The sequence below is a fragment of the Mustelus asterias genome, chromosome 18, assembly GCF_964213995.1.
Source record: "Mustelus asterias chromosome 18, sMusAst1.hap1.1, whole genome shotgun sequence".
NCBI classification, from domain to species: domain Eukaryota; kingdom Metazoa; phylum Chordata; class Chondrichthyes; order Carcharhiniformes; family Triakidae; genus Mustelus; species Mustelus asterias.
In genome coordinates this window covers 89,274,567-89,301,579 of record NC_135818.1, presented here as the reverse complement: position 1 = coordinate 89,301,579, position 27,013 = coordinate 89,274,567, and the positions used below count along the sequence as shown (strand labels likewise).

General features: G+C 45.4%; 1 protein-coding gene across 5 annotated transcripts in view; it reads right to left on the bottom strand.

Annotated features, from left to right (window-relative positions):
• The window catches only part of ttll5 (tubulin tyrosine ligase-like family, member 5), a 340,921-nt gene that overhangs the window by 166,250 nt on the left and 147,658 nt on the right, over positions 1-27,013 (bottom strand). For 4 of the 5 annotated variants that reach the window (XR_013500071.1, XM_078234550.1, XM_078234553.1 and 1 more), the window contains exons 16-27: positions 24,123-24,239; positions 23,157-23,248; positions 20,158-20,220; positions 17,722-17,754; positions 15,327-15,469; positions 14,420-14,753; positions 14,168-14,288; positions 12,305-12,451; positions 10,161-10,255; positions 9,022-9,155; positions 3,303-3,707; positions 1,140-1,330 (exon numbers count right to left, since the gene is read on the bottom strand). Coding sequence is in view for 4 of the 5 variants with exons in the window: in XM_078234550.1 (XP_078090676.1) it covers positions 1,140-1,330; positions 3,303-3,707; positions 9,022-9,155; positions 10,161-10,255; positions 12,305-12,451; positions 14,168-14,288; positions 14,420-14,753; positions 15,327-15,469; positions 17,722-17,754; positions 20,158-20,220; positions 23,157-23,248; positions 24,123-24,239 (1,875 nt within the window). In the remaining variant the exon portion in view is untranslated. The remainder of the gene's footprint in view (positions 1-1,139; positions 1,331-3,302; positions 3,708-9,021; positions 9,156-10,160; positions 10,256-12,304; positions 12,452-14,167; positions 14,289-14,419; positions 14,754-15,326; positions 15,470-17,721; positions 17,755-20,157; positions 20,221-23,156; positions 23,249-24,122; positions 24,240-27,013) is intronic. The other variant, XM_078234552.1, reaches the window with a different exon arrangement.

Genomic DNA, 27,013 nt, shown 5'->3' with positions numbered 1-27,013 from the left:
ACATGTTTTGTTTGCTGTGTTGCTCAGCTCATCAATGTATCAACAGCATTAGTTTCAGTAACATAGACAAGCTGTCCCTGCCTGAAGCATCTTTCATTTTCCCACAGTTTTTAAGGTATATAACCAGCAGAAAATATTCCAAATTCTTGGATTTCCTGATATCTTCGCCATTTTCCTGACAGTGTGTACCAACATTGATTAAATTAATTACCTTTGGCACCCGGCTGTAGTGGAGACAATGTACTGTGCCTCAGATCTATGTCACTTCTGGATTGGACATCATCTGTAGTGGCTGTAGAGGCTGATTAACGAGTGACAGTCACTTCCGCACCTGTACAGCTGAACGGTGTTGGCCCAAGATTGACTGATATTTTTTCTTTCCCGTGGGCTATCTTTTACAATATCTGATCATTTCTTTTGACCTCTGTTTTTACCACACCCTTCCTGAGTGCTCATTGCCAGGCATCCGGACAGCAGCAAGGGTTTTCCATTCATTGACTCAATTTGAGGTCTTGCTTATACACATTCTTGTATGGCAGGCGTGGTGACCTGTTGGTCTTGTGCCAATAGCAAGCTCACCATAGAGCATGCCTTTGGGGATGTGGCGGTCATCCATTCAGCTCACATCACCCAACCAATGGAGTCGTCGCTGACTCAGGACAGTTTGCTCTCTTGGAACCAATTTATTTTTAAAAATTGTACTTCAGATCCAACTTTGCTCCTTGTGTCATCCTCTTCATCTATCCCACTGGCATACTGAACAATATTGCTCAAATCGTTACCCACCAATATTGTACCCATGTTACACAGTGCTAGAGCCATCCCAGCACTGTATCCCTGTTTTATAGTGACAGACCTGTACCCACATGTACAGTACCCTCGTGTTATACAATGACAGACCTGTACCCACCAATACTGTACCACAGTGTTATACAGATCAAAATACTTTCTCTACACTCAATCAAGTCAGGATGGTAAGAATCTAGATTCCCACTACCTCGTTTTTGTCTGTTTGAGTAGCTCACTTAACCTTTAGCTGAGAACTGTTCACCTTGTACACAGGTCCAAAGGTTCAGACTACGTTCTATTTATTATTTGCAGCATGATGCTATACAGTGCTGAGAGTAGGCATTACGCACCTGGTGTGTTAGGAGACTGAGATGACTGGAGGCTGAGTATCGTCGAGCTTTCTGCTTTGCTGCCAAGCGCTGCAGCACGATGGAAATAGCTTCATGGTTTAAATCTTCACTTGGAGTGGGATGATGATCGCCTTCCCCGTGTATGCCAACTGTTCCTGGACGCTGCCGGTGGAGGCATCGCACACCCGACCCTGCGGAGAGGTCAAAGCCACAATATGAATCATTCAGCAAGGGATACAGGGCAAATAGCACTGAGGGAGATCAGCCATTATCTAGTTAAGTGGCAGAGCAGGCTGGAGGGGCCAATTGCCGACACCTTCTATGTTCCTATGATTGTACTGTGCATTAAGACCAGTGCCCAAACGGTCAGACAGCCTGAAGGTGTGCACATTCACATCTTGTCTTTTACCCATAGCACAATGTGAGGAAATGAAAAGGGGGTCAGTTGCAGGAATCAACTGGGCAGCTCCCAATAGCCAGTCAAAGCAGGCAGTGACGGTAGTGCAGGAGTGGACCTCTCCACGGGGTTTGGCGCATGGGTGAGTGAGTGAGAAAATTATACAGCAGGCTTGGCCCTCTAATGCCAAGACTCTGACCCTTTTCCACATAACAGGCATCACCATGGGCAGCAGAGTTGGCAAGGTGAGATCTTGATTACTACATTCTAAACACAGGAATGCTGCTATGATACCTCCTGTGCCTTTTTCCAGCGTACTCTCCAAGAACTGAGGGGCACACACAAGCAAAGGTAAGAGGGTTCAAAGAAGAGCAAGACACCAGTATTGAGGCCATTTTCTGGACCATTTCTAGAACATAGAACATAGAAAAGCTACAGCACAAACAGGCCCTTCGGCCCACAAGTTGCGCCGAACAATTTCCTTACCTTCTAGGCTAATCTATAACCCTCTATCTTACTAACCTCCATGAACCTATCCAAAAGTCTCTTAAAAGACTCAATCAAATCCGCTTCCACCACCACTACCGGCAGCCGCTTCCATGCACCCACCACCCTCTGAGTGAAAAACTTACCCCTAACATCTCCTCTATACCCATTCCCCAGCACCCTAAACCTGTGACCTCTCGGGACAACCATTTCAGCCCTGGGTAAAAGCCTCTGAGAATCCACTCTATCAATACCTCTCATCATCTTATACACCTCTATCAGGTCACCTCTCATCCTTCGCTTCTCCAAGGAGAATAGACCTAGCTCTCTCAACCTAATTCTTTCTGAGAGAAAATTTATCTCAATTGATTCTTGTGGAGATTTGCCTCACATAATTTATATCTTTGTGGTTTCTATTTTAAATGTTGTCCCTGTTGCATTTCCCAATGGGAATTCCCTGTCCAAAATGCTGAGTAAAATGCGGAAGGGGCAAAGAAAGAGGGGAGCTTAAGGGAAGCCGAGCAGAACCCCTTCCAGCCGCCAGGACGCACACATATGCACCTGGTCACAGAAGTGACTGTACTTCAAGTTGACAAACCATTCGTGCATGCAGACTCTTGCCTCAAGTTAGCTTATGAGGGCAGACATGATGGGACCCATGTGTGAAGGCGTAACTAACTGTTATCTTAGAAATCTTAGAAACCCTACAGCACAGAAAGAGGCCATTCGGCCCATCGAGTCTGCACCGACCACAATCCCACCCAGGCCCTACCCCCATATCCCTACATATTTACCCACTAATCCCTCTAACCTATGCATCCCAGGACAATTTTAGCATGGCCAATCAACCTAACCAACACATCTTTGGACTGTGGGAGGAAACCGGAGCACCTGGAGGAAACCCACGCAGACACGAGGAGAATGTGCAAACTCCACACAGACAGTGACCCAAGCCGGGAATCGAACCCAGGTCCCTGGAGCTGTGAAGCAGCAGTGCTAATCACTGTGCTACCGTGCCGCCCTATGCAGGCCAGTTCATCAGGACCACTTCGGTCCTGGCAGTTCATGCCTTATATGACACTGTATGTAAGAAGGCCTGGCAAAGTGACCCGTCAGTCAAACTAGGTACATCTAACACGGTGCAGGCATTGCCAAACAATCTGTCACTATAGTGTGGAAAGAGAATACATTTCTAAGTATATATTTGTTTATATATCTATATCTCGGGGAAGCTGAGTTGGGAAGGGTAAGGCTGCTCCCTCCGTTCCACGTGCACTCACCAACTGTGGCTGAGACTGGTCGGGATAGCTTCCGGCTGTAAATCTGTGTAGCTGCCTGGAAGGAAGATGCTGAAGCAATAGGGAGGGTGCTGGAAGTGGGTCGCTGGAGTCTGCCTGGGTGCTGTGGGTGACGAGATGTCGGGGTAGCTGAGGCTGGCCTGCCGGCCCCTGTGCCAGTCCTGCCTATTGCCTCAGCCAGCAAGGCAGTCAGATCCTGAACTGGAGTCATACAGGTGGGCAAGGAAGTGGGCAGGGGCTGGTTTCCTTCCTGCTGCAAAGCTGTGTGCAGAGGATGAACATGACAATTGGAGGAGTCCTGCATCGAAGAGTTCTCTGTAACATGGATCCCTCCATCACATGATCCATCTGAGGCACTTGAATCTTCCTCCTTGGGTACAGCCGGTCCTGCAGAATAGGAGAAAATGACAGAGTAATTGTAGTTACCTGTGGAACCTCAGCTATAAGAAGGGTAAAGACAAACAGGGCACAAAGCATGATTTACACAGACTGTTACAATTCTATTAGGGGCTATTAACATTTAAAGAAGAAATCCAAACACCCAGCAATTAGCCAACAGAACTATGGCACAGAGAGACATTAAATAAGCAAGCACTATTATCACAACCCTACAGCTTACAAATACTTGAGCTATAAACTCAGTTCTATTTTTTACTTTCCCTCAAGAGGTCCCTTATCTTACAAAGTCTTAAAGGTTCATTCACTTTTCCTGGGACTGACCCAAAAGTATGCCACAGTCCTCCAGAATTCACTTTAATTCTCTTCAACGTTCCAGCTACCCTTTGAGATAAAATTCTACGGGGGTTCTTCCATTCGCTTTTTAGCTACATGACCCACCACCTTTTCTTTTCAGACCTCATGACTGTGGATGCCTCAACGTCTTGTTCAGGTTGGCAGCAGAGACACAACTGCCTTCCCACAGCTTTCCAGCTAATATTGCTGAATTCCTTCTGCCACAAAGCTCTATGAGGACCACAGTAGATTTCTTCCACCAGCCACTAGCTAGATCAAATCTTCCATGTGCTTTTCCCTCATGAAATGCAAAGTGAGATTGAGCCCCTAAGCACATTTCATGCAGTGAATGATTATGTTAGTATTTTCTCTGCTTGAAATGCAGTCCTAGCTGACTGTCACCACCTAGTGAGATGTAGTCTATATCAAAGCTACAACTGCCTCAGTCTTATTCCCAAACTGAGCTAAGATCAGAAAATGCTGGATAAACTCAGCAGGTATGGCAACAACGGTGGAGAGAGAAACACAGTTAGTTCAAGTCCATATGACCCACAGAATTCTGAAACTGAACTGCTTGTTGTCAGTAGATACACACACATAAATAAAACAAAATAACCTTCTAAGCAAAGCTCCAACATGAATAACTACCTGTATGGGAACCTGGCATGCTTTAGGATGGTTCAAACAGAAATGCAAACAAATTATGTTTACTTTCAATACAACTATGATTCTGTAACCCATATAAATAATTTAGCTTCCTAATGGAGGTTTATGACCCTCTCTCCCAGTTAAGGAACTCTCTTGTTTACAACCTGGTTTTTACCTTCTTTTGATCCGGGAACTATGTGTATAATTGTATTGAAATAAGTGTAGATCTTATGGTTCCATTATGAGGCAAGAGGTGGGTCATTCATTGCTCAAGTTTTACACTTCTACCACTGATAAATGTAAGATATAATACATAGGCTCGCTTTTAACTGTAGCTAACTCCAAGCTTGTTTAAAATGAGATGCCTCCATTTATTACAGATAAAACTTTAATCCCGATCACTAAAAATTATATTCTAAAACATATAAATTATAATTTAATATTCACAACAAGGCAGTAATCTTTCCAGCTTCACACTAATCCATGTGGAAGTTAGATAAGAATAAAGAATAAGGAACAGAAGGATATGCTGATCGGGTGATCTGACGAGAGGTGGGTGGAGCTTTGTGTGCAGCAGTTTGAGTTCCACCACAGCCACTCAGCTCCTGAACTCATTCCAGCCTTTGTTCAAATGTTGAAAAAAGAGCTAGACTCAAGAAGTGAGGTGAGAGGGACTACCCTTGACATCAAGGCAGCATTTGACCAAGTGTGGCATCAAGAAGTCCTCACGGGGAAACTCTCCACTGGTTGGAGTAATATCTACCATATAGGAAGATGGTTGTGATTGTTGGCAATTATCTCAGTCCCAGAAAATCGCTGCAGGAGTTCCTCAGGGCAGTGTACTAGGCCCAACAATCTTCAGCTGCTTCATCAATCGCCTTCCCTCCATCATAAGGTCAGAAGTGGAGACGTTTGCTGATGATTGCACAATGTTCAGCACCATTCGTAACTCCTCAGATGCTGAAACAGTTCATGTCCATATGCAGTGGACATGGGTAAATATCCAGTACTGGGCTGATAAATGGCAATAACAGTCACGCCACGCAAGTGCCCAGCAATGACCGGCTCCAAAAGTGGAAATCTAACCATCTCCCCTTACATTCAATGGCAATACAATCACTCAATCCCCAACTATCAACATCCTGGTGGTTACCATTGGCCAAAAATTGAACTAGTCTAGCCATGTAAATGTTGTGGCTACAAGACCAGGTCAGAGGCTGGGAATCCTGTGGTGAGTAACTCACCCCTGACTCCCGAAAGGCTGCCCACCATCTACAAGGCACAAGTCAGGAGTGTGATGGAACAGTCTCTATTTGCCCAGATGAATGCTGCTCCAACAAGACTTAAGAAGCTTTACAGCATCCAGGGCAAAGCAGCCCATTTAATTGGTATCCTATCCATTAAACATTCACTCCTGCCACTATCAATGCAGCAGTGTGTATTGCGAAGTAAAGGACTAACATCAGGAGCATTTAATATTGATGGAATAAAATATTATATAACTATGATGCAATGCCACATGACTAAGCGACTGTGATCTGGTGGGAAGCAGAGTACAAGCTTGCGTAGTGAACCGAGAAATCTGTGAATAAATATGAATGTTTTTTTACTAACAGTCTTTGGTAGCATTCTTAGGGTCAGAGGCAAACCCTAAAGAAATGCTACCTGCACCCTGTACTCAAGCTGAAACATGATGCAGTGGACAGAATGTAAAGACCCAGGAAAGCTCCAAGAGAAGACTGCAGACCCGACAGACCTACAAATCTTTGGAAAAAGGACAAGAAGATAAAAGATTGAAAACTCACCTGAGAATGAAGCATTGTGAGTGCTGCAGATGCAAGCCGACATACTGTCCTGAAGTCCAGACAGCAGTCAGTACAAATCACAGTCAGGCAGCCAAGCTACTGAAGCAGCAACAGACACAGAGCTTAGTGTAAGCACGGAGTCTACATTGCTGCTCTCAGAACTTTTCCAAAGTGCTGAAGGCTCGCAACGGACACTGGGACAATTTGAGGAAGGAAGAGATTCTCCAAATATTGCTTCAGTCAATATTTTACTCCAGGCAGTAGGGTCCATAGAAGACGAAGTTGTTGCAAGACAGGCCATCAATAAGGTTTCAAGCTCATATGAGAAAGTCCTCCAGGGATTCAATTCGTGCTTCAGTGTTCAAAATAATTTGATCATTGATAGAGCGAAATTTATTAAGAGGCAAAAACCGTGTGAGTCCGTGGATGAATTTTGAAATGATCCCTACGTACTGGCTCGCAGAGAATTGCAGCAATGGAATCCTCAGAGATGAACTAAAATGCAATCGTTAGTAAAAAATGTAAAAAGGTTGCTGAAGAAGATTGGGTCACACGGAGTTGGGGGTAGGATGTTAGCGTGGATTGGGGATTGGCTATCCGACAGGAAGCAGAGAGTCAGAATAAATGGGTGTTTTTCTGGTTGGCAGATGGTAACTAGTGGCGTGCCGCAGGGATCGGTACTGGGGCCTCAACTATTTACCATTTATATAGACGATCTGGAGGAGCTTCTGGAGGAGTGTAGGGTAACAAAGTTTGCAGACGACACAAAGATAAGTGGAAAAGTGAATCGTGTGGAGGGTGTAGAAGGTCTGCAGAGAGATTTGGACAGGCTGAGTGAGTGGGCGAGGATCTGGCAGATGGAGTATAATGTTGACAAATGCAAGGTTATTCACTTTGGAAGAAATAATAGCAAATTGGATTATTATCTAAATGGAAAGAAATTACAACATGCTGCTGTGCAGAGGGACCTGGGGGGTCCTTGTGCATGAGACGCAAAAACCCAGTCTGCAGGTGCAACAGGTGATCAAGAAGGCAAATGGGATGTTGGCCTATATCACAAGGGGGATAGAATATAAAAGCAGAGATGTCTTGCTGCATCTGTACAGGGCATTGGTGAGGCCGCAGCTGGAATACTGTGTGCAGTATTGGTCCCCTTATTTGCGGAAGGATATATTGGCCTTGGAGGGAGTGCAGAGAAGGTTCACCAGGTTGATACCGGAGATGAGGGGTGTTGATTATGAGGAGAGACTGAGCAGATTGGGTTTGTATTCGTTGGAATTTAGAAGGCTGAGGGGGATCTTATAGAGACCTATAAGATAATGAAGGGGCTGGATAGGGTAGAGAGGGAGAGATTCTTTCCACTTAGAAAGGAAACTAGAACTAGAGGGCACAGCCTCAAAATAAAGGGGGGTCGGTTTAGGACAGAGTTGAGGGGGAACTTCTTCTCTCAGAGGGTGGTGAATCTCTGGAATTCTCTGCCCACTGAAGTAGTGGAGGCTACCTCGTTGAATATGTTTAAATCACGGATAGATGGATTCCTGATCGGTAAGTGAATTAGGGGTTATAGGGATCAGGTGGGTAAGTGGAACTGATCCACTTCAGATCAGCCATGATCTTATTGAATGGTGGGGCAGGCTCGAGGGGCTAGATGGCCTACTCCTGCTCCTATTTCTTATGTTCTTATGTTCTTATGTCTAGTGGCTTGGTATCTTAGATGAAATCCTATCAGATCTTTTGCAAGCAAGGGAAGATTTAACTCTAACGAAAGCAGTACAAATTGCAGAACAGATTATGTTTAGAAAGCGACAGCGGTTGTCCATGGGGAAAGTGATGTCCCTTGAACAAAATTGAGTGAAGCCATTCAATCTGACAGACAAAAAAAGAGAAAGTGCAGTGAAGTAAAATGCCAAGGAATCGGGAAAAGACAGGCCAAGCACCATCTTCAGATGCTCTCAGTGTGGCAAGAAAACCTTGCACAGGCAGGAAGAATGCCCAGCAGAGCAAACTTAGTACTACATCTGTGGGAAGTTAAGGCTTTTTAAAATAACCTGCAGATCCAAAGTTCCTTGCTCACTGGAAGAGAAAACCACAAAATGATGTAAAACCCAAGAAATGGAAGAGTCACAGTATAAACAAGTAACCCTCTTTGAAGACATTAACAAAGAAGAAGATAATTATTGGAGGATTAAATTAGAAGTAAACAGTCACTCCACAGAATTCAAACCAGATACTGGCACAGATGTTTCAGTATTATCAGATGAAGTAAAATGGCTTAAAAATAGCACGTTACAGTCAATCACCATCCACTTGCAAGGTCGAGAAGTGACTACATTAAAAGTAATAGGCTAACACTTGGCAAGGATAAGATAGAGTGGTGAAGAAATGCTTGAACCTCTGTACATTACATAAGTAATTCTCATTATGAATGGAGGTCCAAGGAAGCTATGAAGGAAAATGTTGACACAAAAGTGCAGCAAAAAGATGACAACAGGAAGTAAGGAAGTAAAGACACCCACCTTCTGTGGATTTGATGTTGCTTTGTTGCATACTGATGTTCTGGTTCCAGTTCCTGGCTTGGGTCCCCAGGAAGACACTGGCTGATTTATTCTTGTGTGTGTAGATTGTGAGCAGTTCTTCCAGATCATTCTCACTGTAAACCGTTTTTTAACAATTAATACAATATGTTTCATAAGCAAATGGCACAGGCAAAAAGCAAAAACTCAGCGACTAGGAAACTCGGAAATCTAAAATAAAAACAGAAAATGCTGTAAAGGCCCAGGAAATCATTCGACATCTAGGAAGAAAAGCAAATCATGTCTTCCCCTTAACTCCACAACAACTCCCACCAAAGGTATTTCAAAGGCTCTTCTAACCATTTCCCAACTCAGTTCCTGACTATCTATCTACTCTCCCTCTAAGCAGCGACATGGTGAGTGAATAATGTCCTCTTGTGCTGTCTCACTTCACCATTCTATGTTACCAACCACTGCCTTGCTTTCCCCTTCTTTCAAAACTGATCTAAGTATTAAGCTTCTTAAAAGACCCACACCTTGAGGAGGTGGGGGGGCTGGGTCAGCAGGGGAGGAGGTGGGACTGGGCAAGTGGGAAGGTCAATGGGAGGGGGGGGTAGGCGGGACGACGGGAGGGGGAGGTGGGGATGGGTCAATGGCAGGGAGATGGGGGTGGGGAAGCAGGAGGGGGTTGGGTCAACAGGAAGGGGGTGGGTCAGCGGGAGGGGGCTGGGGGTGGACACCATGTGGGGAGGTGGGTCTGAACAAGTGTAAGTGTAAGAACAAGGCTGATGGGTCAAGAGACCTTGACTTTTGTTGAGTTTGGCTCAAGCACACCTCAGAAATCCAGCAGACTATTGGCAGGAACACAGAGTCGAACCCTAACCCCTGTCTCAGAATTCTTAGTAATACATTTCACTCCCCAATCTTTTCCAAAATTCTCTCTCCAAAAAGAAACAAAAGAATCTTCTTGGAGCTGAATCTCAGGAATTACCTCACGTTGGCCTCGGCACGATAACGGTGAATGACATCACCCTCACAACATGCAGAGGCCTCGGACTGAGCAGCATGTGAATCAGGAGACTGCAATCATTTCCAAATCCCCATTATCCACATCAATGTAATGCATTTTCCATTCCTCTCACCTGGCTTTACTGACAAATACTTGGAAGTCTTCCTGTTGGATGCAGGTCTCCGGCTTAGGATCCATCTGGCTTTTCTTAATCATTCGATCCGTTTCCTGCATTTAGAATTCAGAAATTGGTATGACAAGCTCCCAGTAGCACGATCATTCCACTTTGCAACTTACCTTTGAGGACAATCTAAAACCCCTCTTCATCCAACGTGCATTTTCCCCTTGCTTAAACCTTCATCCACAGAGCTTTGGGGGCTCAAATCCCACTCCAGATTTTGAGCATGCAATCCAGGTTGATACTTGCAGTGCAGTGCTGATGCAGTGCTGCATTATCAGAAGTACCTGCTGTTTGATGGGGCTTGCCTGTAAAACATTCTGGGATTTGATGAAGTTTTCCTGGTCTCCTAAACAATGCTCCTTTTGCCAGCGAGGTATCCAAAAACAAATTAACTGGCCTTCAGCTCACTGCTGTTTCTCAGAACTTTGCTATTGCACAACAGTTGCTACATTCAGCAACGTAACAACTATCATTGTATTTTAGGGTCATTATTTGCTTGCGAAACATTTGAGATGTGTCTGAGAGACATGATTAGGCGTTAAATAAATCTATGTTTGACTGGCTTCCCTTTATTAACTACAAGTGGCTGAGCAAGAAGTTGGCTGTCCTATCCACTCAACTCTACCGCAGCCTGCCTCAGAGAAAATAAGGAAAGAATGAGCAATTCATAATACATAGAAAGAAAAAGCAACAGAGAGAGAGGAAAGGGTGAGGGAGTGAAATAAGACAGAAACGTGCAAAGTAAGAGAAAGAAAGGATGTGTACAAAAGTGAATCATCCTGTTGGAGCTTTTTTTGAAGTATTACTGAAACATTATTTTGTCAATTTGGTGCTAAACAAGATAAGAGATACAAGCTCTGGAACAATTTCCACTTTGATTCTGAGTAAAGTGAGTTTTATTATTTCCAGGAACGTGCTTTCGCAAGTACCCCGTACTGCACCAGTGTGGTATTTTTCCATTTCCTGCACGAGCAGTTGTGTGGCATTCTGTCTGGGATTCCCAACTTAAAATTTATTTATCAGTGTCACAAGTAGGCTTACATTAACACTGCAATGAAGTTACTGTGAAAATCGCCAAGTCGCCACACCCCGGCACCTGTGCAGGTACACTGAGGGAGAATTTAGCATGGTCAATACACCTAGCGAGCACATCTTTCGGACTGTGGGAGGAAACCGGGGCACCCGGAGGAAACCCACGCCAACATGGAGAGAACGTGCAAACTCCACACAGTCACCCAAGCCGGGAATCGAACCCAGGTCACTGGCGCTGTGAGGCAGCAGTGTTAACCACTGTGCTACCGTGCCACCCAAAGCTGAATTAACAGGAATTTTCTACGCAATCTATCATGGCCCATTCAGAACTGTCCAAAGAGATAGGAATGCACTGGTCTGACCTCAGCAGTGTGCCATGCAGCTTAAGTCAGAATGTTTCTATAAGGACATAGACCCCAGACTGAGGTGGTTCTTCAAGGGATTTTGGCATGAGGTGATTGTGTTTCTATTCATCTAGTGCTGGGCAGAAGATTTGTTGCAAGCTCAATGCCAGTAATGAAGTTACTGTGAAAATCCCCTAGTCGCCACAGTCCGGCACCTGTTCGGGTACACTGAGGGAGGATTTAGCTCTACTGTGTACCATATCAGTTGCTTACTTCACATATTATTTCCAATTGTATATAAATCTTTTTGTTGTGGGGTCAGTTGCCAATTTAATGAGAACACAGTCAGGGAGCAGGCTGTTCAGCTCCTTGAATCTGTTCCGCCATTCGATGATAACATGGCTGATCGGGACTTCATCTCAATCGACCCAATTTTGTTCCCTATGCCTTGATAGTTTCACACAAGAAGAATCTATAGATGTCAGTCTTGTAAGCTCCAAATTGACAGCTATCACCCAGAGCCTTTTAGTAGTGGGGAGTGGAGTGGGGGAAGCACGTGTGGATGGAGGCTGAGAGTTCTAGATTTCCATTATAACAAGAAAACAATAATTTCTGTTTACATAAAATGGATAATATGAGTATGGAGGCTGTTACACTATCTTTCTGTAAAGAAATATTTCTTGACCCCACGACTGATTCTATCTGCCTGTGAGGTTGTACCTTATTGTAGCTGCGGAGGAAGACCCCGAGCTGCTGTGCCAGGATGTGTCGACGTTCAGAGATAGGGAGCCGACGACTGGGCAGCGTCATCGTTACTGACTGCTGGAGGTTACTGGCTGCTCGCTTCAAGAACCTGATCACCAGTTCCTGTTGGAGAAACAGACAATGGAACTGTCACTCACTCAGATTCACAGCTCAATTACCCTTTGGGTAATGCATCAGTGACCACTGAAAGAAGCCTCAATGTCAACATCACCTCCCTGATTCCCACCTCTAAATCACTGAGTGTCCTTGGATCAGGGTGGGATGTTCCCCACACACTCTGTCCCAAGACAATCTGTGATTTTCCTGTACACCATCAGATAAAAGAACTTGAGCCACAAAACTATCCTTGAATGCGAAACAATTACAACCAACACAACAGCGTACCATAACTGTGTGATCATTATTTGAAGATCTAATTTCATCAATAATCTTCTTTACCAACTTAGGGTTTCTTTGGGTGATTGAAAACTGTTCATTGGAAACACAACTTGTTTCCCCCATACAGCTGCTGTTCATGGCAGCACAATCAAACACTAACTCAGGTCAAATGCATGGCCTGGTATAGCACTCAGCTGTACAGGCCAGTCTCTAACTCTGTGCTAAATGACATGAGCTCAGTGTGGCAGCTACTCTGCCTCAGTGCTGGGGAGGGGAAAGAATCAGTCAGGGTTTGTACTCCTGATCATTTTGCAATGTAGGATAGTGTGCTGGTGTGTAAGGGGACAAATGCACATGTGTGAGTGAGTGTTACGGTGTACAAAGGAATGTGGCCTTTCTTGCAAAGAAACCTGAATACAAACTTTATCCAAAGTATTGCACCAAACATCACAAAGGATAAACTATGGGGCAGGTTACATAATAGAGTACACTTATATACTCTTGAGTTCAGAATCATAGAATCCACAGTGCAGAGGGAAGCCATTTGGCCTACACCAACAATAATCCCACCCAGGTCCTATCCCCATAACCCAGTGATTACCCTCCTAATCCTCCTGACGCTGAGGGGCAATTTATCCTGGCCAATGAACTTAACCCGCACATCTTTGGACTTAGAGAGTTGGGGGAACATCTAATCATCATCTTGAAAATGAGTAAAGGATTGTAAAGGCTGGTTAGAGAAAAAACTATTTCCTCTGGTGGCAAATTCAGAACAAGGCAGCATAACCTTAAAATTAGAATTAGGCCAATCATGGATAATGTGAGAAACACTTCCGCATACAAAGTGTGTGGAAATCTGGAACTCTCCTCCCAAACATCTATGGAAGTTTGGAGCGAATTGTAATTTTCAAGGTTGGGGGCTGGTCTTGGATAAAGGTCTCAAGGGATGGAGATTAAAGGCCAGTAAATGGAGTTTAGGTAAAGGTCTGTCATGATCTAATGGAATGGTGAAAAGGATTGCGGGGTTGTACGGCCTCCCCCTATTCCTATCTGTATGTGCCTCAGCCATACAAAACCGATGGAGCGTAGATCTGACTCTCCCAGGGCACTTACCATCTGAATGCAGGCAGGAATAATGGACAGTTAGTAAAGTTACAAGCTGAGGAACTGCACCTCAGCAAGAATCAGGAAAAATTACTCACACCTCAAGCTGCCAAGCTGAATGTGTACTCACTCCTAATTGCCTCATTCATTATATAATCTCCAGGCTACCAATAAACACAAGGTGAATAAGAAGTAGTTCCCAGCATTATCGTTCATGTGAATCCTCAAAGTTATATGTCAACTCATTTGGAGGTTTTCTTTTCTGCTCATGACACTCATGGTCTATCTCTGTTTTAGCTTCTAACACAAGTCCATAACCAATCACAATGTGTTTACCATTTGCTCCTCCTCCTGCTCAGTGGGTGTGGTGATTTCACTCTGGCTGGGACGCTCCCTCAGCAACCGGAGCTGTACGCGGTGCAGGTAGGCCGAGAAAGCGAGGCGTGCCTGTACCTTACTGTGGAAACAGATTGAAGAGGAGAATGTGACTAGCATCAGAAACATCAGCGACGCCACTAAATCCTAACACCCTGTGGACCTGTTAAAAGGCCATTGGGAATACAGACATCATTAGCATTCAGCACCAACCTCAGATTGCCCCCTTGCTGTAACATCTCGAGGAGGTTAACCTTTGGTTGGTCATCACTTTGTTCCTCTTTGGTTTGAGTCCACTGACCAAGCACCCGTTTGTCAACAATCTCTGGCTCGGTGAGTTCCAGGGCTTTTTGCAGCCCCTCACTGTTAGCTCTCGATTTTTGTGCTTTTGGTGCCTGAGCCAAGGCTTGGACAGGGCAAGTGGGTCCAGTAGTGTCTGTTTCATCCTCGGATATCTCCTCAGCATCCTCTGCTTCCTCCTCCCCTTCTCCCTCAACCTCACACTCTGCCACATCTGACGATGCGACTGGGACTTTGTGTGAGCATCCTGAAATGGTAAAGGAGACTGAGGTTACAGCTGAGAAATCGGAGATTAAAGATTGCTGACAGGCTTTTTCATTTTCTGTGTATTTGATATTTTTCTTTCCTGTTTATCCTCTCCTCTCCTGAAGGTGCTGACACTCACTGGGGTACAGGGTCCCCCTCCTCTCCTGAAGGTGCCGACTCTCACTGGGGTACAGGGGCCCCCTCCTCTCCTGAAGGTGCTGACTCTCACTGGGGTACAGGGTCCACTCCTCTCCTGAAGGTGCTGACTCTCACTGGGGTACAGGGCCCAAGTTCAATTCCGTCCTCAGTCACTGTCTGTGTGGAGTTTGCACATTCTCCCCGTGTCTGCGTGGGTTTCCTCCAGATGCTCCGGTTTCCTCCCACACGCCAAAAGATGTGTGGGTTAAGCCGATTGGCCATGCTAAATTGATCCTTAGTGTCAAGGGGACTAGCAGGGTAAATACATGGGGTTATGGGGATAGGCCTGGGTGGGATTGTTTCAGTGCTGGCTCAATGGGCTGAAAGGCCACATTCTGCACTGTAGGGATTCTATGATTCTTCTATGATAACTGACCTCTGTCTTTTCCTCGATTCTGTTTCCTTCTCCTTGCTTCCAGTGACAGGAGTTTCCTCTCGTACTGCTGGACGTGTTTATGAACTTCTATGTTGAGCACTTCCAGTTTAAACAGTGTATGGTTGTTCTGTGTTACACCATTGCTGAAACAGAAGGAAGGGGAAAAGAATAATGCAGCAAAATTCACGTTCTAAAATAAGCACAAAGTAATGACAAAAACAACCATTTCACTTGAGGAAGAACATTCCGGGCTCTTTAAGGCAACAAATCAAACTACTCAGTGACAGTGGACATCTGTGCTGACCCTCAGACTGCCTGCTGTAACAGGGAATATCTATCCATCTATTGGGCCAGGAATCTCTCACACACTGTGAAGCCAATGAGACAATAACAAAGCTATTCAGAGGGCAGAAACAGCATGATTACAGCACTAATGCCGTGATCAGATATAACCATAAATCTACCATTATTACAATATTAATCCCACATTACAACAGTAGTATACTCTAGTCTATTTCATTAATATAGTACAGATAGCAAATAATTCTTTTAAAAAGAGAAGTCCACAGTGATTTCTCAAGTACCAGCAATGACATTTGAGAAACAAAGTTTACAGTACACTACAGTATCTGTACTGTAAGATACAGTCATGGAGAATTCTTTCAAAAAACAAACTCCACAGAGTTCCTAAACTATCAAAGGGTACAGTAAAAACAATCAGTTTAAAAATGAAGTTTAGTTTAGTACATGGGGGTTCCTGAAAATGCAGCAATATACAATATTCCTCAAATGTACAGAAAGGACAAAATGGCCCAAGTCAGCCTCCACACAAAATACCGGGCTTGTTGCACGATGACATGATCACGTTGGGACGTGATTATTCATCACACTGCCCGCACCCTTCAAAGAACAAAGAACAAAGAACAATACAGCACAGGAACAGGCCCTTCGGCCCTCCAAGCCCGCGCCGCTCCCTGGTCCAAACTAGACCATACTTTTGTATCCCTTCATTCCTACTCCGTTCATGTGGCTATCTAGATAAGTCTTAAACGTTCCCAGTGTGTCCGCCTCCACCACCTTGCCCGGCTGCGCATTCCAGGCCCCCACCACCCTCTGTGTAAAATACGTCCTTCTGATATCCGTGTTAAACCTCCCCCCCCTCACCTTGAACCTATGACCCCTCGTGAACGTCACCACCGATCTGGGAAAAAGCTTCCCACCGTTCACCCTATCTATGCCTTTCATAATTTTACACACCTCTATTAGGTCACCCCTCATCCTCCGTCTTTCCAGTGAGAACAACCCCAGTTTACCCAATCTCTCCTCATAACTAAGACCCTCCATACCAGGCAACATCCTGGTAAACCATCTCTGCACTCTCTCTAATGCCTCCACGTCCTTCTGGTAGGGCGGCGACCAGAACTGGACGCAGTACTCCAAATGTGGCCTAACCAGCGTTCTATACAGCTGCATCCTCAGACTCCAGCTTTTATACTCTATACCCAGTCCTATAAAGGCAAGCATACCATATGCCTTCTTTACCAGCTTCTCCACCTGTGTTGCCACCTTCAAGGATTTGTGGACTTGCTCACCTAGGTCCCTCTGTGTTTCTATACTCTTGATGGCTCTGCCATTTATTGTATAACTCCTCCCTACATTATTTCTTCCAAAATGCATCACTTCGCATTTATCTGGATTAAGTTCCATCTGCCACCTCTCCGCCCAATTTTCCAGCCTATCTATATCTTGCTGTATTGCCCGACAATGCTCATCGCTATCCGCAATTCCAGCCATCTTCGTGTCATCCGCAAACTTGCTGATTACACCAGTTACACCTTCTTCCAAATCATTTATATATATATCACAAATAGCAGAGGTCCCAGTACAGTGCCCTGTGGAACACCACTGGTCACAGACCTCCAGCCGGAGAAAGACCCTTCGACCGCTACCCTCTGTCTCCTGTGGCCAAGCCAGTTCTCCACCCATCTAGCCACTTCTCTTTGTATCCCATGAGCCTTAACCTTCTTAACCAACCTGCCATGAGGGACTTTGTCAAATGCCTTACTGAAATCCATATAGACGACATCCACGGCCCTTCCTTCGTCAACTGTTTTTGTCACTTCCTCAAAAAACTCCACCAAATTTGTAAGGCACGACCTCCCTCTTACAAAACCATGGTGTCTGTCTCTAATGAGATTGTTCCGTTCTAAATGCACATACATCCTGTCTCTAAGAATTCTCTCCAACAACTTCCCTACCACAGACGTCAAACTCACCGGCCTATAATTTCCCGGGTTATCCCTGCTACCCTTCTCTGCAAGTTCATGAAATTTACCAAATGGATTTTTCCACATAACTCAATTGGCACTGGAATCAATGACAAGTGCATACTCACCGAGATCTGGCTGAAGGAGCAGGTTTCCTCTTCCTGAAAACAGAAGTGACATCAAATCATTTCAGAACTACTGCGGTAACAGCTCAAAACTTCACAGCCAAGAATATGGACACAATGGGTAAAATCTGCTATCGGTGGCAGAAGTTCCACCCCAAGGACTGAACATTGCTTTAGTTTAACAAAAACATTCAAGAGCTTCCAGCCTCAGCAGCACCACCTCTTAGCGATGGCCACTGCTAAAGCTGCATTTGGAATAAGAGCACAATTCAATGGTCATCACCCTGAAAGTTCGGTAAATGGGATTTCGTGGCCAATCAAGCATGCTCCAGCAAGGGGCAAAGGGACACTGAGAGTAGGCAGTGCAGATGCCGTGGGGACAGCCACTCTGTTGAGGGGTGACTCCATAAGCCGAAGGATACCCAAAAAAGAGGCACCCCAGCCCCAAACCCAGAGCCCATCAGTGTTTAGATAGCTGCTTATCCAGCAGGGTTTAGACTGTGACTTATCCAGCAGGGTTTAGACTGTGGCTTATCCAGCAGGGTTTAGACTGTGGCTTATCCGCCAGGGTTTAGATTGCGGCTTATCCACACAGTGGCAAGCCTCACAGCTGCTAGGAAAATGCCCACAAAGGCAGGAAGTGGCCCTCAGTTGGTGATTAAATTGGTTCAATTGGGCTTTGGGAAGACAGACGCCTTTCCTGTCACCAGCAAACTCACACAGCGGTGGGAGGATATCAGGCACACCCCAATATCTTCCAGAGACACTTTACCAGGCATCCTGTCTCCCAGCCCGTTGACAATGACTCCCCCAGATGGCCAGTTGTGTGCATGTGCTGCCCACACTGTTGAGAAAACACAGACTAATAGGGCCAGTTCAAATCCTGGCTTATGTGGTGGTCGCTAGGTGAAGAGATAAACAACTGGACAGAGAGAATCTAAATCCGCAGTCTAAACCCTGCTGGATAAGCCACAGTCTAAACCCTGCTGGATAAGCCGCTATCTAAACCCTGCTGGATAAGCCACAGTCTAAACCCTGCTGGATAAGCCGCAATCTAAACCCTGCTGGATAAGCCACAGTCTAAACCCTGCTGGATAAGCCGCAATCTAAACCCTGCTGGATAAGCCACAGTCTAAACCCTGCTGGATAAGCCACAGTCTAAACCCTGCTGGATAAGCCACAGTCTAAACCCTGCTGGATAAGCCACAGTCTAAACACTGATGGGCTCTGGGTTTGGGGCTGGGGTGCCTCTTTTTTTGGGTATCCTTCGGCTTATGGAGTCACCCCTCAACAGAGTGGCTGTCCCCACGGCATCTGCACTGCCTACTCTCAGTGTCCCTTCGCCCCTTGCTGGAGCATGCTTGATTGGCCACGAAATCCCATTTACCGAACTTTCAGGGTGATGACCATTGAATGGTGCTCTTATCCCAAATGCAGCTTTAGCAGTGGCCATCGCTAAGATAGAGAGAGGGAATTTCAGCTAGCATTCCTGCTTCTCATCACTATGCAGCAATTCCAGCAGAAATGTCCATTGGAAATAGGCTCAGCTTTCCAATCTTCAAAAATCTAATAGCCTAACCGTTATCAGCACCTTCAGGAGAGGGAAGGGCCTGTACCCCAGTGAGAGTCAGCACCTTCAGGAGAGGAGGGGGACCCGTACCCCAGTGAGAGTCAGCACCTTCAGAAGAGGAGAGGACCCTGTACCCCAGTGAGAGTCAGCACCTTCAGGAGAGGAGGGGACCCTGTGCCCCAGTGAGAGTCAGCACCTTCAGGAGAGGAGGGGACCCTGTACCCCAGTGAGAGTCAGCACCTTCAGGAGAGGAGGGGACCCTGTACCCCAGTGAGAGTCAGCACCTTCAGGAGAGGAGGGGACCCTGTGCCCCAGTGAGAGTCAGCACCTTCAGGAGAGGGGGGGACCTGTACTCCAGTGAGAGTCAGCACCTTCAGGAGAGGAGGGGACCCTGTACCCCAGTGAGAGTCAGCACCTTCAGGAGAGGAGGGGGACCCTGTACCCCAGTGAGAGTCAGCACCTTCAGGAGAGGAGGGACCCTGTACCCCAGTGAGAGTCAGCACCTTCAGGAGAGGAGAGGACCCTGTACCCCAGTGAGAGTCAGCACCTTCAGGAGAGGAGGGGACCTGTACTCCAGTGAGAGTCAGCACCTTCAGGAGAGGGGGGGGACCCTGTACCCCAGTGAGAGTCAGCACCTTCAGGAGAGGAGGGGACCCATACCCCAGTGAGAGTCAGCACCTTCAGGAGAGGAGGGGACCCATACCCCAGTGAGAGTCAGCACCTTCAGGAGAGGGGGGGACCTGTACTCCAGTGAGAGTCAGCACCTTCAGGAGAGGAGGGGACCCTGTACCCCAGTGAGAGTCAATGCATAAATGAAGCAGTACGTCAGTAACCTATCGATATGCTCCTTCTCTCTGCTATAACCTTACCTCCCTGCAAAAAGACGCGTGGCCAGCACATAGTTCAGGGTGGTTTTATGCTCGAGAAAATGCCTGGTGAATGAAAGGCAGACAATGTTAGGAAAGCAAAGAGTAGACATTTGAATCATACATTATGAAAGATACACCTCTATTGCCAAACCGGTCAAAGTCCTGCTGCAGATAGGGCTCAAAACTGTGCTTCCATTTTAAAAACATGATAGGTTCCTCAGTTCTTATATTCTCCTGACGTGGGTGATGTTGGTTTGACCAGCATTTCGTGCCTATCACTGAGGAGCTGGTTCTGTGGCTTTTTCTGCTGTAATCATTGAGACGAAGTAAGTGGCTCATAGAGGTGCTGCTGCAGAGCAAATCCAGAAGCCAACTGGAGCCACAGCCAGACCAGGTATGGGAAAGCAGAGGGCTTCCCTGGAGGGCAAGAGTGAACTCGGTAGTTTATCTAAATAACCATCCATAGCTGTAGCTATGTACTTCAATTCTACCGTCAAGGTTCACCCAAGAGCAAGAGAAATAATATATGTTTACAAACATTGAATTCGAAGCAGGAATAGGCCATTTGGCCATTTGATAAAACCATGGCTGATCGGATTGTGACCTCTACTTTCCTATCTATCCCCTATAATCTTTGACTCCCTCGTCAATCAAGAATCTATTAAATTCAGCCTTAAAATAATTGAATGATTCTGCCTCCACTGCCCTTGGGCAGAGAATTTGACAGACTAACCACCCTCTGAGAGAAACATTTCTCCTCATTTCCTTTTTAAATGGGAGGAGGGGTGCTGACCCTTATTTTTAAACTCATCTTTCACAGGAACATAGAAATTAGGAGTATAAGTAGGCAATTCAGCCCTTTGAGCCTGCTCCGCCATTCAATCAGCTCATGGCTGATCTCTCCCTGGTCTCAAATCCACCTCCCCACCTGCTCCCCATATCCTCTTACCCCTTTTTTTCTCACAAAGGGGAACTACCTCCCAGCAAATATCCTGTCAAGTTCCCTCAGAATCTTGTACATTTCAATAAGAAAATATACAAGAATATAAAACATATTCTTCTGAACACCAATAGATATAGGTCCTACCTGTCCAACCTTTCCTCATAAGATAGCCCCTTCATCCCAGGAATTGGTCAAGTGAACTTTCTGAATTGCTTCAAATACAATTGTATCCTTTCTTAAGTAAGGAGACTTAAACTACTCATATCCCTTTGTAGGCTGCTTATGTCCTCTTCATAACTTACTCTCCTCTCCCATCTTTGTGTCATTGGCAAAATTAGCATTCTTGCATTCGATTCCTTCATCCAACTCATCAATATAGATTGCAAATAGTCAAGTACTCTACTACTTACAGCCTTACAACCCAAAAATGACCCATTTATTCCTACTCTCTGCTTCATGATAGCTAATCGATCCACTAACCATTCTAATATGTTATCCTCTACACCATGAATTCTTATTTTGCAAAGTTATCTTTGATGTGCACCTTTTCAATGCCTTTTGGAAATTCAAGTACACCATTTCTACTGGTTCTCCTTTATCTACGTTGCTTGTCACCTCCTCAAAGAACTCTAATAAATTTGTCAAACATGGCATGGTAGCACAGTGGTTAGCACTGCTGCTTCACAGTTCCAGGGACCTGGGTTCGATTCCCGGCTTGGGTCACTGCCTGTGTGGAGTTTGCACATTCTCCTCGTGTCTGCGTGGGTTTCCTCCGGGTGCTCCGGTTTCTTCCCACAGTCCAAAGATGTGCGGGTTAGGTTGATTGGCCATGCTAAAATTGCCCCTTAGTGTCCTGAGATGCGTAGGTTAGAGGGATTAGTGGGCAAAATATGTAGGGATATGGGGGTAGGGCCTGGGTGGGATTGTGGTCGGTGCAGACTCGATGGGCCGAATGGCCTCTTTCTGTACTGTAGGGATTCTATGATTCAAAACAATGAAATCAGACACATTCAGCATGAAGATTTTCTAAACGCCTTGCTGCAACCTCCTTATTAATAGATTCTAGCAATTTCCTCATGACAGGGGTTAGGTTCACTGGCCGGTAGTTTCCAGCTTTTCATCTCCCTCCGTTTTTGAATAGAACATAGAACATAGAACATAGAACATTACAGCGCAGAACAGGCCCTTCGGCCCACGATGTTGCACCGACCAGTTAAAAAAAAACTGTGACCCTCCAACCTAAACCAATTTCTTTTCGTCCATGAACCTATCTACGGATCTCTTAAACGCCCCCAAACTAGGCGCATTTACTACTGATGCTGGCAGGGCATTCCAATCCCTCACCACCCTCTGGGTAAAGAACCTACCCCTGACATCGGTTCTATAACTACCCCCCCTCAATTTAAAGCCATGCCCCCTCGTGCTGGATTTCTCCATCAGAGGAAAAAGGCTATCACTATCCACCCTATCTAAACCTCTAATCATCTTATATGTTTCAATAAGATCCCCTCTTAGCCGCCGCCTTTCCAGCGAAAACAATCCCAAATCCCTCAGCCTCTCCTCATAGGATCTCCCCTCCATACCAGGCAACATCCTGGTAAACCTCCTCTGCACCCTCTCCAAAGCCTCCACATCCTTCCTGTAATGTGGGGACCAGAACTGCACACAGTACTCCAAGTGCGGCCGCACCAGAGTTGTGTACAGTTGCAACATAACGCCACGACTCCTAAATTCATAGGGAGTTACATTTGTTTTTTTCTAATGCGATATGGCCTTTCCAGAACCTCGGGAGTTTTGGTTACCCTAGCCTTGTAACCAGGGACAACATAACTCATGGCAACAGATAGAGCCATTTTAATTCTTGAACCCAATGCACAAATTGATAAGCTCCCTTTGAATTGTTACTGATACACCCTCTAATTAAGGACAGCATATACCTTTTCACCTCTGACCGCAGTCTAACACAGTGTCAGATTTCCACTCGTGAATAGAAATGAAAATATATATTTCCACATTTTCCTTCCACAATATATCTGAATTGCTCTTCTTGGCTCACCCATAAAGCTCCCAGGTATCAGCAGTCGGAAATATCCGTATAAATCCACCTTTTCTCTCATTCTCTTCCACTGTACGCCGTACAACTTTTATCTGCAAGTACAACAAAGCATCAAGAGTGACCAAAGTGGAGATAAATCATCAGCCCTCACATCTCTTTCATTCACTAAAAAGGTCTTTGATCGGAGATTCCAAGTTCACCTGAGCCACATTTTGAAGGTGTTGACAGGGATTAACAAAGCCAGCTCAGGTAAAAGCAAATTACTGCGGAGGCTGGAATCTGAAACAAAAACAGACAATGCTGCAAGATCTCAGCAGGTCCTGGAGTATCTATAGAGAGAGAACAGCGTTGACGTTTCAAGTCTGAATGACTTTGTCAGAGCCCGACTCAGGTAATCTATTCCCAGGTTTCAAATCCCAGGGGTCAAGAGGTAAAAATGAGGAGGTAAGATTGAGGGATTTTTGTTATACATTAGTAATAACTAAACCCTTAATTGACATCTGTGGAGAGAGAGAAACAAGAGTTCAGGTTTTCAGTTTAATATGACCCTACTAAAGACATATTCGACTGGAAACATTAACTCTGCTTCTTTCTCCATAGATGCTAATCGACCTGCTGCTTATTTCCAACACTTCCTGAATTAAACATAAAAAAATAAGCTATTTTTTTTTTAATAGTGCCATGGGATCTCTATGCCCACCTGAATATAGAGATGGGGACTTGGTTTAATTCTTCCCCCAAAAGGCAGCACCTCCGACAGCGCAGCATTCCCCAGTACTGCACTAGAGTAGCAGCTTCGATTATACCTGGACAGGATACCAAGCCAAATCCCCTGATTCAGAGGCCAGAGTATAGAAACAAAAACAGTTAAAATTGGTATCTCTCCGTGTACTTGCTGTTTGTCTGCTACCAGCTTCAGTCCATAGAGACTGTATTCAATTCTTAGTCTCTACTCTAACCTCTCACCTCCTCCACAGACAGTCGCAGAGTGCTCGATCCCTGTGCTCCTTGTGGCCTCTCCTTCCCTGATGAGATCTTGCCTTTTGTCTCAGTGTCATTCGCAGACATTGGCCGCTGCTGGCTCTGTAAGATTTTCAAAGATACGAAATGTTTAACCCAATGTGCTGAGGGTTCAAAGGTTACAAAATAGTTATAAAATAGTGATAAATGGTGGGGCTGCACCAACACGACTCAAATTATATAAGGGTAGCACTGAGAAAATACATCACAAAACTATAATGTTGGTTCAAAATCCATCTTGGCTGCTCATGAAATCTGGTATCAGAATCCGATTGATCGATAAAAAATTTGTCTCAGTGAAACAGTAACTTACTTGCACTCCTTTAAATTTAGAAGGCAGTTCTCACAATGCAGTCTCCTCTGCACCAGAGGAATCAGACTGACCTCTTTGTGGAACACCTCCATTCAGTCCGCAAGCCTGATTCCAGAGCTTCTTGTTACCTATCATTTTAATTCTCCAACATGCTCCCATTCTGACCTTGACCTGCTGCACTGCACCAATAAAGCTATATTCAAGCTCAAGTGATAGCACCCAATCTTCTGACTCAGCATTGTACAGTCTGGACTCAACAATAAATTCAACGATTTTAGATCTGAAATTCTGCCTGTATCATGTTCAAAATGTTTCCTTTCGCTAGCTTAGTCTTGGTTCCTTCCTTTCTTTATCTTTTTATGTTGCCTTCAAGTGGCTGCTATGTAGCTATCCACGCCTCATCTGGAAACATCTATTGCTTCTTTACTATACCCATTGGGTTTTTGAACCATGGAACCTTTTGTTATTTAATCTCTCCTGCCCACTACCCTATCACAGAGCTTCCCTTTTGTTCTTTCTGCCCCCACCACTTCCCAAAACCTATCCCATTTCTACCTTTCCTCTGTCCTAATGAAAGTTCATCAACCTGTAAAGTTAATTCTGTTTCACAGACTGCGAAGTATTTCCAGCATTTTCTGTTTTTATTTCAGATTTTCAGCATCTGCAGCATTTTGCTTTTATCTGACTAGCCCATGATGATGATGTGATTGGTTAATTAAACATTTTTGTTTGATTGTTTCATGGGATGTGGGCATCGTTGGCCAGATCAGAGGAGCCGCCTTCTTGAACCGCTGCAGTCCATGAGGTGTAGGTAGACCCAAAGTGCTGTTAGGGAAGGAGTTCCAGGATTTTGACCCAGCGACAGTGAAGGAACAGTGATATATTTCCAAGTCAGGATGGTGAATGGCTTGGAAGAGAACTTGCAGGTGATGGCATTCCCATGCACCTGCTGCCCTTGCCTTCTAGATGGTGGTGGTCGCAGGTTTGAGTGGTGCGGCTGAGGAAGCGAGGCAAGTTGCTTCAGCCTCAGCCCACAATCAAAGAGGCCCGTCCCCTCCACCATACCAAAGTTCCCACAAGAAGAGCAGGCTGAGATACTGGAGAGTCATCTACTTCAGGAGAAAAATAGGGCAGCAACCAGAGAAAAGAAATCACAGAGATCAGGAGACGTCTATTTTTAACAAACAGGAGGATTGGTATTCTGCTGTACAGTACGGCCAGCAATCTAGCTGCCTTTGTCAGCTCTGCTGCACATCAGTATCTCGCACTTACGAGCACTTTCGTTGTTAGGGACAAGAAAAGAATATGACTTGCTTTTTGCCAGAAAGTGAAAGGTTCCCTCAGCAAATGAAACGCACCTGTTGTTGCTCTTTGTTCTCCAGTTTAATCAGAGTCCTGCTCGCAAAGGGGAACGGGTGAATGGCAGGCTTACAAATCGGCAACATGCCAGGGATATTCAATCCTTCCATAGACAAAAACTATGAATTTCTGCTGACTGAGCCCTCAGACTGTATATTTCATCACCATTAATTGGGCCGACTTCACACATTTTGTAAGCAGCAGTGACTTGTGATCTCAAGTGATTATCGGTGTCGTTTTGCAAAGTATTCAAACCTTGAAACATGTTTCAATTTCACAGATCCGCGTGAAACGGCGACAGTCTGGCTCTTTGAAGTGGAATCAGATTTAGTGGACAATGTTTAAAGTATTGAGCAACAACATGATCCAATCCATGGTCAGACATTATCAATGCAGGACATTTGGAAAGTATGGGGGCTGCTGGAAAATGAAATCTTTCGTTGTCGCTGCTCCTTTCAGTCTATTGCTCCCTTAAAATGGATCATTTTGAATCTCATTCTTGTGGCGTGAGCATGGTGAGCAAGGCTGGCATTTATTACCCATCCGTGGATGGTGATGGTGGAGGGGGCTTCTTCTTTGTCGTACTCTGATGAAACTCAATAATATGCTAAACAACTTCAGAGGGCAGTTAGGGTCCAGCACGTTGGCTTGGGACTGAAATCACGTGGGGTCAGACTGATGAGGGAGCGGCGCTCCGAAAGCTCGTGCTACCTGGTGGACTTTAACCTGGTGTTGTGAGACTTCTTACTGTACTCACCCCAGTCCAACGCCGGCATCTCCACATCAGGAATCAGACTGGGTAAAGATAACAGGTTTCCTTTGCTAAAATGCCAGGCAAGATTCTCCGGCCTTCCAGCCGCGTTTTTCCCGCCGGCGGAAGGTGGCACGTTGCTTGCTAGCGGCAGGATTCTCTGGTCCTGCTGCTGTCAATGGGAATTCCTACTGACGCCACCCCACGCCGACGGGAAGCACGGGGGCAGGGGTACACTGTCGGCAGGGGTACACTGTCGGCAGGGGTACACTGTCAGCTAAACCGAAGAATCCCATCTGTATGAATGGCCGGAGAATTCCAGCTCACATCTTTTTCTTAGTAAAATATCCTAAGATACTTCACAAGAGTGTTATCAAACACGAGGCCTTACAAGAGATATTAGGGAAGATAACT